General features: G+C 43.3%; 1 protein-coding gene across 3 annotated transcripts in view; it reads left to right on the forward strand.

Annotated features, from left to right (window-relative positions):
* The window catches only part of PSRC1 (proline and serine rich coiled-coil 1), a 909,216-nt gene that overhangs the window by 629,552 nt on the left and 258,470 nt on the right, over positions 1-21,194 (forward strand). For all 3 annotated transcript variants that reach the window (XM_044076468.1, XM_044076466.1, XM_044076467.1), the window contains one exon: positions 15,594-15,848. In XM_044076468.1, the coding sequence (XP_043932403.1) occupies positions 15,594-15,848 (255 nt within the window). The remainder of the gene's footprint in view (positions 1-15,593; positions 15,849-21,194) is intronic.

Here is a 21,194-nt window from a genome sequence, read left to right on the forward strand (position 1 = left end):
AACCTTCAATTTCTTCAGCTCACTGCCCAGATGATGTAATTTTAGTACCTTTTAGGCACCTGTTTTCTAAGGGCATACAGTAAGTATAAGTCTAAGAAACCTGCTGCTAGAAAATCATGGGTGGCCAAGCTGAAAAGATATTTTAGTTAGTGCCAAAGTAGGAACCAGGACCCTTTGCAGGCCCAGATGCCTCTGGTCCTACAGTATTTGTATGACTTGGTCTTCTCTCTTCTCATCTGGCCATGGAGCCTGGCTTTCTGCCATGCCTCAAATGAAACCGCTTTTGAAAGTGGTTTTACATATCTACCCAACTAGAAGACAGGTAGCTCTTTATATATCTACCCACCTAGAAGACAGGTAGCTCTTTACATATCTACCCACCTAAAAGACAGGTAGCTCTTTACATTTCTACCCACCTAGAAGACAGGTAGCTCTTTACATATCTACCCACCTAGAAGACAGGTAGCTCGTTACATATCTACCCACCTAGAAGACAGGTAGCTCATTACATATCTACCCACCTAGAAGACAGGTAGCTCGTTACATATCTACCCACCTAGAAGACAGGTAGCTCGTTACATATCTACTCACCTAGAAGACAGGTAGCTCTTTACATATCTACCCACCTAGAAGACAGGTAGCTCATTACATATCTACCCACCTAGAAGACAGGTAGCTCGTTACATATCTACCCACCTAGAAGACAGGTAGCTCGTTACATATCTACCCACCTAGAAGACAGTTGGCTGTTTCTTGTGATCTTACTTTCATACTGGAGAAATATACACTTTTACCATTTGCGCCATCTCATGAGGCTGATTTGAAGTTCTTATCTTGGAAACGGTGTTACTCATTGCTCTGATTTTTGCTAGAAGAGTATCCGATTGCCAGGTACTTTTGGTGGATCAACCTTATTTCATCTTTCACAAAGATAGGATAACTTTGGGAATAAATCCTTCATTTAGGCTTAAAGTGGTTTCAGAGTTTACTTTGAGCCAGGATTTTCATCTTCCTGTTTTCTTTCTAAAACCAAAAAAAAATAAAGAAAAACTAATTTTGCACACACTGGTTGTCAGTGAAAACTCCAGTACCACATTGGCAGGTCGAAAACTTCAGGAATTCTCATCTGCTGTTTATCTCCTCTGAAGGTAAGAAGAGAAGATCGGTATCAAAACACAGTTATTAAATGTTTCTCTCATGCTATTGCTTTTTGTTGTTCGCACCATATCCAGTCACTTCCAGGCAAAACCAGGGCCACTCTACCAGGACTTGGCTTGTTCTGCGGCTTTCTGAAAGGTTTATGTATTTATTTGACATTTGTTTACCAGGGTGGTCTGACTGTGTCTACTGAACCTGTTTTCAGCAGAGGCCGGGGAGAAAAGCTTCACATACAGTACAATACAAATACAGTATAATACGCTACAATACAAATACAGTATAATACACTACAATACAAATACAGTATAATACGCTACAATACAAATACAGTATAATACACTACAATACAAATACAGTATAATACACTACAATACAAATACAGTATAATACAATACAATACAAATACAGTATAATACACTACAATACAAATACAGTATAATACACTACAATACAAATACAGTATAATACACTACAATACAAGTACGGTATAATACAATACAATACAAATTACATTAGAAGTACTATACAAAATAAGTTGAAAGAACAAACTATGTTACAAGATGTTGCAGTATATCACTGCACATGTAGACAGTTCTATAGCGTTAAAACATTACAGGCAATAACAGTCACTCTCACCATACATCATATAGACAGTGTCCAAAAAATAGCACGTAGGTAGTGCAGTGTGTGACATCGATTGTTATATACATGAAAAATAGAATGTGAGTTTGTTAGGAAAATAGCAGCCAGAAAGTTAGTGGTGCAGTGAGATAGTGAGAGAGAGTTAAGAAGGATAGAAGCAATACAGCCTGAGCAGCACCTTAAGGATGTGGTATAGAAGCAGAGAAGGAGTTAGAAGAGCTTTAGGATCTGAGCAGCACCTTAAGGATGTGGTATAGAAACAGAGGAGGAGTTAGAAGAGCTTTAGGATCTGAGCAGCACCTTAAGGATGTGGTATAGAAACAGAGGAGGAGTTAGAAGAGCTTTAGGATCTGAGCAGCACCTTAAGGATGTGGTATAGAAACAGAGAAGGAGTTAGAAGAGCTTTAGGATCTGAGCAGCACCTTAAGGATGTGGTACAGAAACAGAGAAGGAGTTAGAAGAGCTTTAGGATCTGAGCAGCACCTTAAAGATGTGGTATAGAAACAGAGAATGAGTTAGAAGAGCTTTAGGATCTGAGCAGCACCTTAAGGATGTGGTATAGAAACAGAGAAGGAGTTAGAAGAGCTTTAGGATCTGAGCAGCACCTTAAGGATGTGGTATAGAAACAGAGAAGGAGTTAGAAGAGCTTTAGGATCTGAGCAGCACCTTAAGGATGTGGTATAGAAACAGAGAAGGAGTTAGAAGAGCTTTAGGATCTGAGCAGCACCTTAAGGATGTGGTATAGAAACAGAGAAGGAGTTAGAAGAGCTTTAGGATCTGAGCAGCACCTTAAGGATGTGGTATAGAAACAGAGAAGGAGTTAGAAGAGCTTTAGGATCTGAGCAGCACCTTAAGGATGTGGTATAGAAACAGAGGAGGAGTTAGAAGAGCTTTAGGATCTGAGCAGCACCTTAAGGATGTGGTATAGAAACAGAGGAGGAGTTAGAAGAGCTTTAGGATCTTGCAGACTATGAGGGAGTGAAATGTGACAGAAGAGGAGGATGAGGCTAGTGTGGGAGAAGAGGAAGAGCTGGGCATCAGGCAGGCAGGAGCAGAGCCATGTCTTTTTGAGATGATTTTTTAAAGAGGCTTTGAAATGCGTTAGGCCAGACATAGACCTGGTAGCTAGAGGTAGTGAATTCCAAAGTATAGAGATGGTATGACTACAGAGAGTGACTGGTTTTCTTGTGGTTTTGTGAAAGCTCAGAGATTTTTGTCTTCTGATATTAGGGATCGGTTTGGTGTGTAAGGTGGGAGTAGATTGGCTAGTGCAGGGCAGGCAGTAGGCTTGAAAATAAGGTTGTGCAAGGTGGATAGCTGAATAAAGGCAAGTTGGTTGGGGAGTTCAAGGCAGTTTAATTCTAGGAGTGGTTTACAGTGGTGTGTGTGATATTTAGAGTTTGTGGCAAACTTTGCAACTTTGTTGTAACACTGTTCCATCTTGCTAACGGTAGAAGTTTGTAAATTAGTTAGGATATGGGCGCCATAAAGAAGGGAGGGAAGTAAAAATGTTTTTGCAAGGATAGTTTTGTTTACTGCAGTACTGAAATGTTTGTTTCTGTATAAGAGTCCCAGTTTATGAGAAGTTCTTTATATTTTGCTGTATATGAGGGTCAAATGAAAGTTTATTGTCAATGATAACACCTAGAAGTTTGGTTTCCTGCACTATTTCAATGACAATGTTGTCAGATGAAAGGATGTTGAAATGATCGGTGACAGGGGAGGTGTTTTGGGGATGAAAGAGTACTAGTTTTGTATTCTTTGGATTAAGAAAGAGCTGGGCATTTCTTAGCCAGGATTCAACTTCAGTAAACTGTTGAGTTTTTGAGAGTAGTTCTGGTAGTGATTGAGCAGTGCAGATTATGGTGGAATCATCAGCATATAGAATGAGGGTCCCAGGCTGAGAGGCAGTGTGAAGGTTGTCTGTGAAAATGTTGAAGAGTAGGGGTCCTAGGACGGCGCCTTGGAGGACTCCAGTAGGGTTGTGGAGAAAGGGTGAGAGTTTGTTGGACCATTTCACTGCTTGTTTGTGATCCTTGAGGTAGCTCTGAAACCATTTTACTGTGTTATTTGAGAAGCCTAGGTTAGACAGTATGTTCAAAAGTAAGGGGTAAGACACTATGTCATAGGCATTGGAGAAATCAAGGAATACTGAGGCTGTATAGCATCCTGCATATCTGGCCTTGTTCACTGTGTCTGTAAAAGATAATAGGGCTGTAGCTATGCTGTGGCTAGGTCAGAAGCCAAGTTGGGTTTTGGTTAAAAGGTTGATTTTATGTAGTCCTATCTCGCCTACATTCTTACCGTTGGGTTCAGAGCCGAATATCGGCTCCGACTCGGCCTATTTACTAGCTCAAAAAGTCTCTGATTGGCTAGGCTAAGAGGGTATTCCATAGTACACTGCTTCGCATCCCCAGATCTCGTTTGCCGCTTGTAGAGCTCGGACGTGGTCTCGCTTGGGTGTGGCTAAGTACCCTTTTGACTTATTTCTCTTGAGAAATTGGTTGCTTATTCACTCTAAAAGCTATTTAATAGCTACTCTTGCTGCGGTAGTTGTGATTGTGTGTTTTGTGATAGTTTTGTGGTATCCCTAACTGTTTCCACGGGCTAGGCCCGTTTTAGTTAGAGGACCTAGTCCTCCCTTAGTGGAGTTGTTCATCTCTCTTATTTATTTTGTTTTTTTGAGAACCATTTGAGTTGGAGGTTCTCTCTCTCTGTCTTTTTTCATTTGGTTGGCCAAGGCTTTCGTTTCTGTGGTTCTGTGTACTGTCTAGTTGTAGGCTTCCCGCCTTTTTGTGCTAGTTGTTAACTATAGTTACGCTGTGTGCTTTGCACCCTTGGAAATTGTTTACTTTTAGGATATGTCTAAAGATCAGAAAGAACATAAGCCTTCCGGCTTTAAAAAGTGCTCAAAGTGCGGATACAAAATATCCATCACGGATGGACACTTTGTCTGTGTCTACTGTCTTGGAGTCATCCATCTACAGGAGTCGTATAGCTTTTGCCACGCCTCCAGTCCTAGGGTGCTCCAAGAGAGGAGAAACAAATTAATTTTAAAGGGACTGCTTAAACCATCTTTTGAGGAGGCTATAGATTCGGCTCCCAGTCGAAATCTAAGTCCTCCAAGTCCAAGAAAAGGTTTTCGGCTCCATCGGCATCTTCGGAGCCCCCAGAGAAAATCACTGTTTTGGAAACTACTTCCTCAGCTCCACTGTCTTTGGGGCTGCAGGAGGTATCTGTATTAAGCGAATCAGCGTCCGCTCCGATAATTCTCAAACCTATTCGGAGCCGGTCGCTGAGTCTCAGGCATGGTTCACCAGATAAGAGGTCTCAGTCTCCGTCCATCTCCTCTAAATCCTCCAGGCTTTCTGATTTGGATGTGGATAGGGTGGTGCAGAGGCTCCTGCAGTCGCCGGTGCTGGCTAAATTGTTTTCGGCTCCGACCCAGTCGGCTCCGGAGCCTATTCCTATGGTTGGTTCATCGATTCCTCCTCCGAGCACATCCTTGCTGTCGGAGCCAGTAATTTCCGCTCCGAGTGACGTTCCTGCGCCGGCTCCGATACCCCCTCTGGGTTTATCGGTGCCAACCTTGGCTCCAACCTTGTCTGCTCCTTCCACACGGTTCGAGACTCCGGTCTCCTCGGTCGGGCCCAAAGGGGATGCATCGGGACATATCTCTGTTCCGAGTCTCCCACTCGCTGCGTCGGCTAGAGGGACCCCAGTCATGGCTTCGGAGACTGGTCGGTCCTCGGGGTGGGGGGGGGGCCGCCTTCAAGGCCATGCGGAGTGCGCTGGCCAGGTCGTCAGCTACGTCACTAGGGTCGGTCATTCCATCCCATACCACTCCGGCGAGAGCTTCTGACACCCACTTATCCTTGGACAGCAGAGCGCCGGGCCCTAAGGATAGCCCCACGAGCAGTCCCTCACTCTCTGAAGGTCCCTCACAGCCTGTGCTCCCAGGATGAGTCTCTCACTTCCGATACTGACCTCGAGGAATCCGAAGGATCCCCAAGTCTTCCTCTGATGATGTTTCCTTCACCAATATTCTGGAGAAACTGAGACAGAGAGGAGACTGGCCTTCCAAAACCCCTTCTGAAGAGGAGTCAGTGTTCCTTAAGGCTTTTGGCACTCAGCCTTCCGCCTCCTGGGTGTCTCCACCCTTCGATGAGCTTCTTGACCGTATTTGTCGAAGGGTGTGGGAAAACCCTGATTTTGTGGAGCCTGTTCCTCGGCGCCCCAACAACTTTCTCTCCGCCCCTCAAGGGAAATAATTTCTGACAAAGGGAGTCCCGGTAGATGCCATGGTGGTGGTGGCAGCCACCCAGAAGGAAGTTGCAGAGTCTTCCTTTTCGGTCCATCCTCCTAACAAGGAGTCTAGGACTATGGACCGGTACGGGAAGCGTACCTTGTCTTCAGCCACCTTCACCTTAAGGTCGCTGAATTATTTATCTCATTTCACTCTGCTCCAGAGAGATCTCCTTAAAGAGTTAGGAGATACTCTTGCGGGTAACATACCTGAAGCGGTGGCTCAGACAGTCAACGTACAGGTTTCTACCCTCAACTCCATCACAAATTCGTCTATGCGACTCATTTCGAGTAGGGCGGCCAACTCAGGTGTAGCCCTTAGGAGGCAAGCCTGGCTGCGCCTGTGTCACTTTGTGGAGGCCTTCAAGTCTTCCTTCACTGATGCCCCTTTTGATGGTTCCTCCTTGTTTGGGACCAAAGTGAAAGACACCCTCACCAGGTGCGAGCAAGAAGGAAAGACCTTATCTGCCGTAGGGGTCTGTTTTTCCCTCCCATCTAGGCCTTATCCCAAGGCTCAGTGAGGGGGAAAGATGTGGTTCAAAAAATCACAAAGATTTTTTCCTGCCGCACAAGGTGAAACCCCCTCCCGAGGCAGGGGAGGGGGGAGTTATTCAGGGAGACGTCACCCCAGAGGCAGAGGAGGCCCCCGCAATTCTGGGGACCTTGACGCTTCGTGGTTCCCCATACTGTCATTCCTGTGGGTGTGCCCAACTGCGCTTATCCGGAGCCAGTCGGGGGTAGATGTTCCTTGTATCTGGAAGCCTGGCAAAACATCACCCAAGACCATGGGTATTAAGGATAATTTCCGAAGGTTACACCATTCCATTCTCTTAAGTACCCCCTCCCATCAGGAAAATCCCAGACATTCCACCCAGTCAAAAGGATCAAGCAGCCTCAGAGATCTCTCAGCTGCTAGAAAAAGGAGTCATCCAACCAGTCCCCTCAGACCAGATCGGATTAGGGACTTACTCAAGATTCTTTTTGGTGCAGAAAAGAACAGGGGACCTGAGACCCATAGTGGATCTCAGTCAACTCAACCACTATGTACACAAGTCCAAATTCCGTATGGTCACCCTACATTCTATTCTCCCATTGTTGGGAAAGGAAGTATGGATGTGCTCCATCAACCCGAAGGATGCTTACTATCATATCAAAATGGACAAGGCATCCAGATGTCATCTACGCTTCCGGCTGGGAGCCAGACATTTCCAGTTTAGAGCCCTGCCCTTTGGTCTCACCACAGCCTCCCAGGGTGTTCACCAAGTGTATGGCAGTGGTGACGGCTCACTTGAGACGTCACGGATTCCAGGTGTTTCCGTACCTGGACAACTGGCTCCTCACCGCCCCCACCAGGCATCTACTAATTCAGACCAGGGACACTACCATCAGTCTCTGTCACCAAATAGGCATCACGATAAATTGGGAAAAATCTGCCTTGTTGCCCTTACAGCATGTCATCTATATAGGAGCAGAACTGGACACCATTCATATGCGAGCGTTCCTACCACAAGAAAGAATCACAGGATTGCAACAACAAATTCTCACGCTGTTACCTCTGAGACATGCAAAGGCAAGACTGATTCTTCAACTCCTAGGAACTATGGCAGCTACTATCATGTTGGTCCCGTTGGCGAGGCTACACATGAGAATTCTTCAATGGCTTCTCTTTGTCCAATGGTCTCTCCAAACACTTCCATTATCCCATCCAATCCTAATGACAGACAAATGCAAGCAGGACCTCCGTTGGTGGCTGTGCACCAACAACGTGAACGTAGGAAAACCCTTTGTTCCACCCGTCCCTGTGGCCACAGTGACCACGGACGCCTCCCAGATAGGGGGGGGGGCATTATCTCGGCAGGATGGTCCAAGGCACGTGGCAGGAGCACGAGATAGACTTGCACATAAATGTCCTGGAGATGAGGGCAGTGCTCCTAGCGTTGCAGGCACTTCAGGATGTCCTCCCTCTAGGGACTATTGCAATACACTCAGACAACATGTCAGTAGTGTGGTATCTCAACAAGCAAGGAGGAACCCGATCTTATCCACTATGTAGGGAGGCCATGCGAGTGTGGCATTGGGCTGCAGCTTCCCAACGGTTTCTATTGGCAACGCACATTCCGGGGAAGACCAATGTGATGGCGGACAAGCTAAGCAGGGCGATCCTTATGCCCTACGAGTGGTCGCTGAATCGCCTGGTGGCAGAGCGAATCTTCAGCATATGGGATCAACCTTGCTGTGACCACTTTGCCAGCCCTCTCAATGCGAAATGCAGCAACTACTTCTCGCTGATCCCCCCACGGGGGAATCACCCAGGGACGCTCTGGCTCACAATTGGCCCTCCGGTCTGCTTTATGCTTTCCCTCCGTTTCCCCTTCTCTCAAAGGTGATTGAGAAAGCACAATCCTTGGGAAGCAGGATGATTCTGATTGCCCCACACTGGCCTTGTCAAGTATGGTTCCCCTTCCTTCAACCCTAACTGCTGGACACTCCTTGGATTCTGGAACCCCTTCCTGACTTACTGACACACATGTCGGGACAGTTCCACTCCTCCCTGAAGACACTCCGGCTGACGGCCTGGCTACTCCACTTCCATCCTTAGTCAGATGCCATCATTTTTCGCCAGGGGTAGTCCATATTTTGTCGTCCTCTCATAAACCATCGACTAGAAAAATCTACTTTAGCAAATGGAAAAGATTCTCTATTTGGGCTCATTCCAGAGGCATTGATCCCTACACGGCTCCCATTGATTCTGTTTTGGAATTTTTGTCTATATTGTTCTATCAGGGGTCCGCTTCAGCCACCATCAAAGTTCAGCTGGCGGCTATATTGAACTTCCACGTGGCCAATGAGCCTAGCCTTATGGCACATAGACTATGTAAAGCATTCCTTAAAGGTACCCTGTTGCTTCGTCCCCCAGTGTCACAACCTGTTATGCCCTGGGACCTCAATTTTGTTCTTCAAACCCTCACTCTTCCACCTTTCGAGCCTGCGGCTACCTGCGAGTTGAAGTTTCTAACATGGAAAACAGCCTTTTTAATAGCTATCACTTCAGAGAAGTGGGTCTCCGAAATCCAGGCCCTTTTCATCAAACCCCCATATTTGATCTTCCATAAAGATAGTCTCTACCTTAGATCAAACCCGTCATTTCTTCCCAAAGTGGTTTCCCTGTCTAATTTAAATCAGTCTATTGAGCTGCCAGTTTTCTTTCCCAATTTTTCCCAGAAGGCGGAATTCAGATTTCACCAATTAGATGTCCATAGACAGTTACGCTTCTATCTCCATCAGACTAAAGATATTCGGAAATCTGACCAACTCTGTCTCCTTTTCCGAAAACCGGCTTGGTTCTCCAGAATCTAAGGTTACACTTTCTAGATGGATAGCTAGCTGTATTTCCTTCATTTATCACACAGCAGGTAAAATTTTGCCCTTTCCACCTAAAGCCCACTCCACAAGCGTTGTCTCCACATCCACAGCCTATCAAGCTAGATTGTCGATGGATGATGTATGTGCTGCGGCCACTTGGGCTTCTCCTCACACTTTTGTTTCTCACTACAAATTGGACGTGGTTTCCAGGGGCAGATCTTCCTTTGGTTCCACAGTTTTCAGGAGTATTTTCCTATGAGCCACCCAGGATGTAGGTGCTAGGGACACTGTCCCATGGGTAAGAATGTAGGCGAGATAGGACTACATAACATCAAGAAGTTATGTACTCACCGTAACGTTCGATGTATGTAGTCCATCTCGCCTCACATTCTTACTTACCCTCCCACCTTTCCCCCTGCCTGGAGGATTTGGAGGAAAAATTTGATCACGCAGAGTCCCTTTGATTAATTTGTTTGGACATTTTGTTCATATGGATGTGTTGTTATGTATGTAGTAACTGAGTTGGTTGCAGCAAACTAGATCTGGGGATGCAAAGCAGTGTACTATGGGATACCCTCTTAGCCCAGCCAATCAGAGACTTTTTGAGCTAGTAAATAGGCCAAGTCGGAGCCGATATTCGGCTCCGAACCCAACAGTAAGAATGTGAGGTGAGATGGACTACATACATCGAACGTTATGGTGAGTACATAACTTCTTGTTTTGCAATAGATAATGCATTACCTGCTGATGGATACCACTCTCGAAAATTTTGGATATGGGTAATTAGATGGATATAGGATGGAAATTGGATGTATCAAAAGCATTGCCTCCTTTGTGGATGGGGGTAATGTGAGATTGTTTCCATATGGTAGGTACTTCTGATTCAAAGACCTATTTATAAGGATACCGATTGGGTAGGCGACTGACTTAGCAGCCAGTTTGAGGTATTGTGGTGGAAGATTGGCAGCTGAGGTAGAGCAGAGTTTTAGTTTTTGTAGCAGTTTCTTAATGGTGCCAGTGGGTATGGTCTGAAGTGAGAATGGGGTTTGTATGATGTTTTGTTGAGTAGGGGGGTTAAAAATGACAGGGTTAGAAGTAGTTTTTGGTCTGGGGTTGGTGTCTAAATAGGTTGAGGGGTGGGGGAGTCCAGCATTAGGGGCATTAGTTAATAGGTCAGAAATTGATTTTATGAAGTGCTTGTTAACGTTTTCGGCTATTTGTGATCGAGGGGTATCTGGTAATAGGGTGTGCTCTCCATTTCTTCCAGTGTTAAGTACTGAAGATATGGAGTGCCAAACTTTGGGCGGCACAGTGGTGCAGCGGTTAACGTTGTCGCCTCACAGCAAGAGGTTTTCCGGTTCGATTCTCAGCTGGGGTGCCTTCTGTGTGGAGTTTGCATGTTCTCCCTGTGTTCACGTGGGTTTCCTCCGGGTACTCCGGTTTCCTCCCACATTCCAAAGACATGCATCTGGAGCGTTTCTCCCCGGGCCTCTGCTGAAAACAGGCTCTGTGGAACCTAGTCGGACATTCCTGGTCAACAAATGTTAAAAAAATAAATAAATAAAATTTACTGGGGTTGATTTTATGCTGGAGTTGAAGCTGGGAATAATCTGACTTCTTATCTCTGTTGATTAGTTTTGTCACTTTGTTACGTAGTGTTTTGTTACGTGGTGTTTTGTTACGTGGTGTTTTGTTACTTAGTGCTTTGTTACATAGTGTTTTGTTACGTGGTGTTTTGTTACGTGGTGTTTTGTCACTTTGTTACATAGGAGTGTTTTGTTACATAGGAGTGTTTTCTTACATAGGAGTGTTTTGTTACGGAGTGTTTTGTTACGTGGTGTTTTGAAATTAACATGATTTTGTTCATTTTTGTTTTGTTCCCAGGTTGACCAGGCTCGGTCCCTTTGCTTCGTCGGGTGTTTACATTCCTTAGAGAGCCATGATGCCGAGTTCTTTTTGATTCTTTTCATACAAATGGGAGTATTAAGTATGTGAAGGAAGGTGGTGTTATATAGTACAGCATCATTAAGGGGTAGTTGTTTAAGGGGTGTCCAGTCTATTTCCTGTAGGAGATTGTTGAATTTATGCTGACAAAAATTAGTTGAGTTCCTAACTGATTTTATAATGTGTACTCTTAGTTGATGGGAGTTTGTTCTAAGGGAATAAGCTGGTAGATGATCGCTAAGGGAGCTAAATAGGCAATGTACCGTAAGAGAGTTAATTGGCAGGGTGGGCTGCTAGGATCCAGTCTAGGGTGGATTGGCAGGGTAAGATCTTTGCTATATCTTGTTGGAATATTGATAAGCTGAGAAAAAAACATACAGAAGCTATGGTTTGCCAATCTATAGTTACATTTCCTAAGATTATTTTTTTTGAGGTTTATTGTTTGGAATGTCCAGGATAAAATATTTTCCAACACTGGTATATTGTTACCTGGTGGGATATATTTTACTATCGTGCAAATTCTTTTTGATATATTGAGGTTCAAAAATGAGATTAGTACCTCAGCATTGGAAAAGATGGGTATGTTACTGGTGTAGGGTGTGATGTTGATTGTAGAGGGATATAGAAGTGCTATCCCCCCCTTTTAGCTCTATCATTTCTGCTTATTGCAAAGCTTGGAGGTATTATTTCTGAGTCTTTTACATTGGGGTGTAGCCGTGTTTCGGTAAGGACTAGTATGTCAGGTTTATTTTGATCAATCTAGGCAAGCAGTGGGGCTATTGGGAAGTTGGGAAGGTGCTGGACTCTAGAAATATACTAGAGGCAGCAACTAGGTCCTCTATTCTGCAGGAATTTCTGGACAGTGATCCTTCTCTCGACCTTTGGTGTTCTACCCTTGTAGCTTAAGCTACCGCAGGACTGATCTGATGATGAAAATAGGACAGTTGTGTACGTTACCTCACCGTAATGGCAGATGTTCGAATAGATCGCCCACGTGGCATCCCACTTATTTAAAATAGGACAGTTGTGTACGTTACCTCACCGTAACGGCAGATGTTCGAATAGATCGCCCACCTGCCATCCCACTTATTTAAAATAGGACAGTTGTGTACGTTACCTCACCGTAACGGCAGATGTTCGAATAGATCGCCCACGTGGCATCCCACTTATTTAAAATAGGACAGTTGTGTACGTTACCTCACCGTAACGGCAGATGTTCGAATAGATCACCCACCTGCCATCCCACTTATTTAAAATAGGACAGTTGTGTACGTTACCTCACCGTAACGGCAGATGTTCGAATAGATCGCCCACGTGGCATCCCACTTATTTAAAATAGGACAGTTGTGTACGTTACCTCACCGTAACGGCAGATGTTCGAATAGATCGCCCACATGGCATCCCACTTATTTAAAATAGGACAGTTGTGTACGTTACCTCACCGTAACGGCAGATGTTCGAATAGATCGCCCACCTGCCATCCCACTTATTTAAAATAGGACAGTTGTGTACGTTACCTCACCGTAACGGCAGATGTTGAATAGATCGCCCACGTGGCATCCCACTTATTTAAAATAGGACAGTTGTGTACGTTACCTCACCGTAACGGCAGATGTTCAATAGATCGCCCACCTGCCATCCCACTTATTTAAAATAGGACAGTTGTGTACGTTACCTCACCGTAACGGCAGATGTTGAATAGATCGCCCACCTGCCATCCCACTTATTTAAAATAGGACAGTTGTGTACGTTACCTCACCGTAACGGCAGATGTTCGAATAGATCGCCCACCTGCCATCCCACTTATTTAAAATAGGACAGTTGTGTACGTTACCTCACCGTAACGGCAGATGTTCGAATAGATCGCCCACCTGCCATCCCACTTATTTAAAATAGGACAGTTGTGTACGTTACCTCACCGTAACGGCAGATGTTCAATAGATCGCCCACCTGCCATCCCACTTATTTAAAATAGGACAGTTGTATGCGTTACCTCACCGTAACGGCAGATGTTCGAATAGATCGCCCACGTGGCATCCCACTTATTTAAAATAGGACAGTTGTGTACGTTACCTCACCGTAACGGCAGATGTTCGAATAGATCGCCCACCTGCCATCCCACTTATTTAAAATAGGACAGTTGTGTACGTTACCTCACCGTAACGGCAGATGTTCGAATAGATCGCCCACGTGGCATCCCACTTATTTAAAATAGGACAGTTGTGTACGTTACCTCACCGTAACGGCAGATGTTCGAATAGATCGCCCACGTGGCATCCCACTTATTTAAAATAGGACAGTTGTGTACGTTACCTCACCGTAACGGCAGATGTTCGAATAGATCGCCCACGTGGCATCCCACTTATTTAAAATAGGACAGTTGTGTACGTTACCTCACCGTAACGGCAGATGTTCGAATAGATCGCCCACCTGCCATCCCACTTATTTAAAATAGGACAGTTGTGTACGTTACCTCACCGTAACGGCAGATGTTCGAATAGATCGCCCACCTGCCATCCCACTTATTTTACTATCTTTTGTGCCAGGGTCTGGACATTATTTTTTTCTGCTAGCATATATTTAGCTGGCAGGGTTCTAGCTTGACTTTCTCTGAGGCGAGAATGCTTTGAAGGGTGCAGCCCTAACCATGGACTTTATACCGCTTTCCTTGACCTGTTCGGTGGTTAGGACACATAGCAGGTATTTTAAAGCTTTAGAAGCTGTCCAGTTATCGTACCCTTGGTAGGATCTAACCTATACAACTAAGGCTACTGTAATAGTGATCTATTCAGACATCTGCTGTTATGGTAAGTTAACTCACACAGCTGTACTTCCTTTGGCTACCCTGAATCTGATAGTGAGCCTAAAGATCAAGGCTTTTCACTTACTTCACAGTGTGTTAAAACTGTAGTTTTACTGCTGCTTAACCCAGGTAGTTTGTCTTCAGTATTGTTTGCACTTCTAGGGATTGTAGCCCTATTTGCATTTAAAGATTATTCTTCACTTCTCATTTGTATGTTTGCATAAATAAGTTTTGAAATATGATGGTAAAATAGGCAAAGTATGCAGCTTCTACAGTCTGCTATGCGAAGGAAAAAATGTATTATATTTTGTGTACAATATTCGCTGTTTGGCTAATAACTGATTACATTTTATATTAGCATCTTAAGCTTTCCAGAATGGATAAATCTTGTAGCACCAGTAACAATGCCAGCATGTCTTCATTGCACAAAATAATAAAAATTAAACTGCTGAGAATAAAGTAAAAGCAATGAAAATGTATATGTATAAAAATTGTGGACAACACACTCAGCACTTATAAAATTAAAGATGTTTTTTTTTAATATAGGTAGTAAGTGCTTTCACATGGACCCACCATGCTTCATCAGACTATACAAACTTCTACAGAACCACACCTTATATATAGTCACAATCCAGCTAACAAGCCTAATGTCATATTGCTTCAAGGCATTTTTTGCTTTTTTTTTTTTGAGTATAACCGCTATTAAATTTGATATACAAGTCGCTATTAGTGAGCAATTTGAAAAATTATTTTTTAATGTTAATCTGAATCTCTAATGTTATGTCTGAAGTTTTGAGTCTAGAAGTCATTCTAGCGTTGCACCAGGTAATTTTGAACAACTTTAATGCGAATACAATTTGATTTGGACAACAGTTTTCATCAGTATAGTACGAAGCTGTGAAGCTAAGTAGGAATATCTCCTCTATTTTTAATTAATATGAGTAGTCGAGCGACGTTTAGAGCTTTGTTGCATTTCAGTGAATTTTTATGTCTATATAATACTTTAGAATTATGGTGATTTTTATTTTTACCATATGTGATGCTATGTATTCAGTTTCATTTTAGAAACTTAACTTTTTATTTTATTTAATTGTTGTTTTTTGAATGCAGTTTTAAGATTGTCAGTTATGTTATTAGTTACCATGGTGATATTAGGCTTATTAACTGGATGGCGACTATATATAAGGTGTGGTTCTGTAGAAGTTTGTATAGTCTGATGAAGCATGGTGGGTCCATGTGAAAGCGCTTATTACCTATATTAAAATAAACTTTTTATTTTATGTGTGTGTGTATTATCCACAGTTTTTTATACATATATATTTCCTATATCTTGAATGTGTTATGTTTGTGCTTGTAATTTGTGGTCCTTTTTAATTAGGCAAACCTGTTACTACTGTAAATGCCAAAAAAATGGTTAGCCCTCGCAGTAATGCAGACAGAGTGAGAACAACTGGAATACCAAAGCCCATCAGCAGGTTACCTGTCGCCTCTTCGATTCCAAGACCAGTAACAGGAATAAGCAGGTCGATTTCTGGAAACATTAATCCACTGCAGGCTCAAGCCAAGCCTGTCGCCAGAGGGAAAGGAGTCTGCAGACCTGCTGCAATGACAAATGTGCCGAAGGCGTCTAAAGGTGAGTTCTCTTATTTTATTTTTTCCCAGGTTATAAACAGCAAAAACTAACTAATGAGTGTGTCATTCACAGCACTTTTGCTTTAATGCGGTTGTGAAATTCCTGTGTCACATTGCTTATCCATGTTTCAGAATGTACTTTTCTCTTGCATTGCCTTCTCATTTGTGTGCCACTATTGTATTCAGAATCCCCAAATGAGTTAAAGTATACTGCCACAGTTATATGTTTCATCCCATCTAAATTCTGCAGTTTTGTACTGAAGGTGTTAAGGATTTCTTCCTTCCTACCAGAATTAAATGTGTTGTTCTGTCTGAATGGACAGTTCTGAGCTGGAATTGTAGAAAATGTTTGTTTTTGGTCAAATTGTTTTTCTCTGCTGTAACTTCATGTGTCAATCATTCATTTTCCAATATCTGATTTAACTTGTCCTTGGTCATGTGAGAGCAGGTACTTAACCAAACAGGCATGAGTCATCTAATCGGTCCTGAATGGAAGGCCAGTCCTTCATATGTCAAAGACAGGCAGACAAAACCCAACAGGCATGAGTCATCTAATCGGTCCTGAATGGAAGGCCAGTCCTTCATATGTCACAGACAGGCAGACAAAACCCAACAGGCATGAGTCATCTAATCGGTCCTGAATGGAAGGCCAGTCCTTCATATGTCACAGACAGGCAGACAAACTAGCATCAGCATTGCCCACACACCTGTGGACATTTTAGGGTATTACCAAATCATCTTTCCTAAATATTCTAATCATTGAAGCTATGTGTTCTTTTGCATGAACGTGTACCAATAGTTTAGCTTTTATACTGATAGAACTAAGTCTGTAACCAAATACAACCAGCTTTTTGAACCACTGGCTACAACAAAGGTAGAACAAAAAGTCTCCAAGATTACACTTTCTCATTGACTGTCTACCTGAATTTAGTTTTGCCATATAAATATAGGAGGCTTCTTCATACAATACTTAAGGAACATTCCAGAACAAAATTGTAGGCAGTACAGAGGTATCATCACACTGCATGAGAGTACTGGACAGGGTATGATTTATAAGCGAGTACATAGAATTGTAGAAAGCTAGATTGAAAGCGAGCAGTTTAGACTCAAATCTGGATGCAGCATAGCCGTCCTGATGTTTGCAGTGAGACTGATGAGAAGCTGCTGCAGATGATGGGCTCCTAGACGTGGGGAAAGCATAGGACAAGGTCCCAAGAAAGCTGATTCAGATTCAAAGTCCTGGCAACATTGATAGAAATACTGCAGGCTATGTAAAAGGACCCAGTGACACAAGTACAAATAGTGTTCTGCTTCGCAGAGGGGTTCCCTATGAGAGTGAGTGTACATTCAAGTCCTGGTTCAACTCTGAGCCCACTGTTGTTCATACTGGTGATGGACTACATCAACAGACAGGTCAGAGAGGATAAAGTAAGAAAGCTGCTTTATGCAGGCAATGTGATATTGCAGGCAGACTCAGAACACGAACTTCAACAAATGATAGTGGAATGGAATGCAAAACTGAAGGCTCAGGGACAAAACTGAGTGCAGACAAGGCAGTTGTCGTGGCACCATACGAGCTAACTCAGAAGAAGCTAAAAGCTGATATGGAGCAGGTTCATAACTTTAAGTGCTTTGGAAGGGTGGTTGAGGAGAAGGAAAGTCTGAAGAAGGAGAATCAAAGTTAGGATCACAGGGGCTGCAGCCAACTGGCACAGAGTGTCAGGGGTAGTGGGTGACAGAAGAATGAAGTAAGGTGTACAAAACAGTGGTGTGACCAGAAACCTGGTCAGTAAAGGTAGAGCACACTGTGGGTGACCAGAAACCTGGGCAGTAAAGGTAGAGCACACTGTGGGTGACCAGAAACCTGGGCAGTAAAGGTAGAGCACACTGTGGGACAGATGAAATGAAGACATCCGGCAGCAGTGTGACCAGAAACTTGGGCAGTAAAGGTAGAACACAAGGGGGGACAGATGAAATGAGGACATCAGACAGTGGTCTGACCAGAAACCTGGGCAGTAAAGGTAGAGCACAGTGTGGGACAAATGAAATGAGGACATCAGACAGTGGTGTGACCAGAAACCTGGGCAGTAAAGGTAGAGCACACGGTGGGACAGATGAAATGAGGACATCAGACAGTGGTGTGACCAGAAACCTGGGCAGTAAAGGTAGAGCACATGGTGGGACAGATGAAAAGAGGACATCAGACAGTGGTGTGACCAGAAACCTGGGCAGTAAAGGTAGAGCACAGCGTGGGACAGCTGAAATGAGGACATCAGACAGTGGTGTGACCAGAAACCTGGGCAGTAAAGGTAGAGCACAGTGTGGGACAGATGAAATGAAGACATCCGACAGCGGTGTGACCAGAAACCTGGGAAGTAAAGGTAGAACACACTGGGGGACAGATGAAATGAGGACATCAGACAGTGGTGTGACCAGAAACCTGGGCAGTAAAGGTAGAGCACAGTGTGGGACAGATGAAATGAGGACATCAGACAGTGGTGTGACCAGAAACCTGGGCAGTAAAGGTAGAGCACAGCGTGGGACAGCTGAAATGAGGACATCAGACAGTGGTGTGACCAGAAACCTGGGCAGTAAAGGTAGAGCACAGTGTGGGACAGATGAAATGAGGACATCAGACAGTGGTGTGTCCAGAAACCTGGGCAGTAAAGGTGGAGCACAGTGTGGGACAGCTGAAATGAGGACATCCGAGCAGAAGCCTAAGTAGCTCCAACTGCAGAAGAAGTAAAGGAGAACTGATTATGGGGATTTGGGCACAAATACAGAAGAGAAGATGATTTGGAGAGACAGCTAAAAGGCAAAACAAAACAAAAACATCCCATGTATTGTGAGAGAGAAAACCTGCAACAGTCTGGCATGACTTTTGAAGAATATAGGAAAGTGGCATTGAACTGACCGATGTGGCAACAGCTGCTACAGCACCCTAACATCATGTAGAAAATGGGGAGGAGGAGTTGATGAAGATGATTCCTTTAGTGCTGTAGCAACCTCAGCAGCCTTCTTTAGGCACGTATCTTCGGATGACCAGCTGCTTGCTCTTCCCTCACAACGTTGCAGGACAGTTACGTCCAAATCGAAGTCCTCGTTTGCAGACGCTGTTACTGAAGGAGGTGCTGTCTTTCCACAGATATGCACTCAGGAGAACTTCTTGACTTTTTACAGATCCAGCTGTATCCAAATTTCCACAAACTGCGTACCCCTCTGTAATATCCAAAGTACCAGAGGAGTATAGAGTCCCGCTTACTAGGTCAGATAATTAATAGTTTTTCAGCCTAACTCATTTTTTTATTTTATTTTATTTTATTTTATTTTATTTGACTTACTGTAATTTGAACACATTTCATAAATCAACATCTCCACTAAATCCGTGAATAGGTGCTGAATTTCTAGGTCTTGTGGACAATTTTCCTTTTGGAGCATACCAACATTACACCCTTTTCCCTTACATTGATAGCCTTGCCTCATTGCTTAGACTGTTAAGACTCTGCCTTTGAAACACTAAGCTCCCCTGTATGCTGCCCCTGTTTTTTTTTTTTTTCTCAACATTTTTTTTGTTTTGTTTTTCAAATACATTTGAATGAATTGCATAGTATTTTTACATAACATCTTAAATAACTATGTACACTATTTACATTAGCCTGACACAATAACAGATCTTAATGTATACAGTTACGTTATAAGTATGTCCAATCTATTATCAGAGTGTCTGATCAATTATTGTATAGTGTCAATCAATGATGAGACTTTTCCCCAAAGGTTGTTGATAAATGGCTTTGGATACATTCTTAGTTCTTTAGTTTTAATTTCCTATAATGCTGTGGTCTTCAGTAGGCTGCAGAAGTCTTCCAAAGTTGGTATTGTATTTGTATTCCATCCTCTTGTTATACACTTCCGTGAAACTGCAAGTATAGTCCATACTAGATACATGTTTGACCTTTTCATATGAGGACCTTCGTTCACATTTAATAATACAAGAGCTTTAGTTAAATAAAATGATTCATTAAATAAAGCTTGTAGCAAGTTATTAATATGATTGCAAAGTGGCTTAATTTTAATGCAATCAAAGAAAATGTGGTTCCAATCTGCATCGTGTACTTGCTCACATCTCCAACATATTCCTTTTATGGAAGAACTAATTTTACTGATTCTGTCTGGGGTTAAGAATGCTCTGTGCAAGCATTTCCAATTAAAAACTTTACAGTATTGATTGAAGATTTTATTGATAATAAGATATTTGTTTTAATATCTTCAGTTAACTGTATCGAGTGTCCTTTTGATGTTCTTCATGTTTCACTGTTGCAGTCATCACATTTGGGTTATCTGCCTGCAGGTAGCCCTCAGCCAGCCTGAATACCAGAGTCTTCCGATTTCTGCATTGGATGCTGTCGCTTCTTCCAAGACGTCAGGTCTTCAGGGGTATAAAACATGCAGCCAACTCCATTACATCAGTCTTTCTTGCCGTGCGGTGCCCGAAGCAGAAGCAGTTCGCAAGTGCCGTCGACCGACTCCTGAAATTTTTGTTTTCAAGTTTCCGACCCGAAGTCTTCAAAAAAAAAAAAAAAAAAAGGTAAGTACTCCGTTGGGGATCCTTTTTTCTTGCTCTAACTGATGTCAGAAAAAAATTAACAGTTGTCTTGCCTGTGGAAAGCAAATACCTCATAGAGATTTTCATTCTTACTGCGTCATCTCCTTAAGCCCAGACCACGACGTCCCTCACTGCCAGTTTTGTGCCTTGTTCAACGTCCAAACTATTCATCGTCGGGCTGTTTTGTAGCTAAATACTTTCAATGTTCTTCATGTTTCACTGTTGCAGTAATTACATTTGGGTAATCTGCTGGTAGGTTGCCCTCATTCGGCCTGATTAACGAAGTCTTGGGTCCTGCGTAAGTTGCTGTCCCTTCTTCCACGACGGCAGGTCGTCAGGGGTATAAAACATGCAGCCAACGCCATTACATCAGTCTTTCTTGCCACGCAGTGCCCGAAGCAGTTCGCAAGTGCCGGTCAGCCAACTCCTGAAATTTTCGTTTTCGAGTTTCAGAACCGAAGTCTTCAACTAAAAGCTAAGTACCCGTTGAAACTTTTCTTGCTCCTTACCGATGTCAGTAAAAGTTAATAATTGCATTACTTGTGGGAAGCAAATACCTCATAAGGATTTTCATTTGTACTGTATTCCTTGCCTTGGCCCTGACCACAACGTACCTTGCTGTCGGTTTTGTGCTAAATTTAATCAACGCACTATTAAACGGCAGTATATTTTTGCTTCTAAATATTTTGGCTCTAAATTTAATTATCCAGAAATGACGTCTGTTAGCAACTCGACTACTGGAAT

The sequence above is a fragment of the Protopterus annectens genome, chromosome 7.part0, assembly GCF_019279795.1.
Source record: "Protopterus annectens isolate FY-2018-M chromosome 7.part0, PAN1.0, whole genome shotgun sequence".
In the NCBI taxonomy this organism is placed as follows: Eukaryota; Metazoa; Chordata; order Ceratodontiformes; family Protopteridae; genus Protopterus; species Protopterus annectens.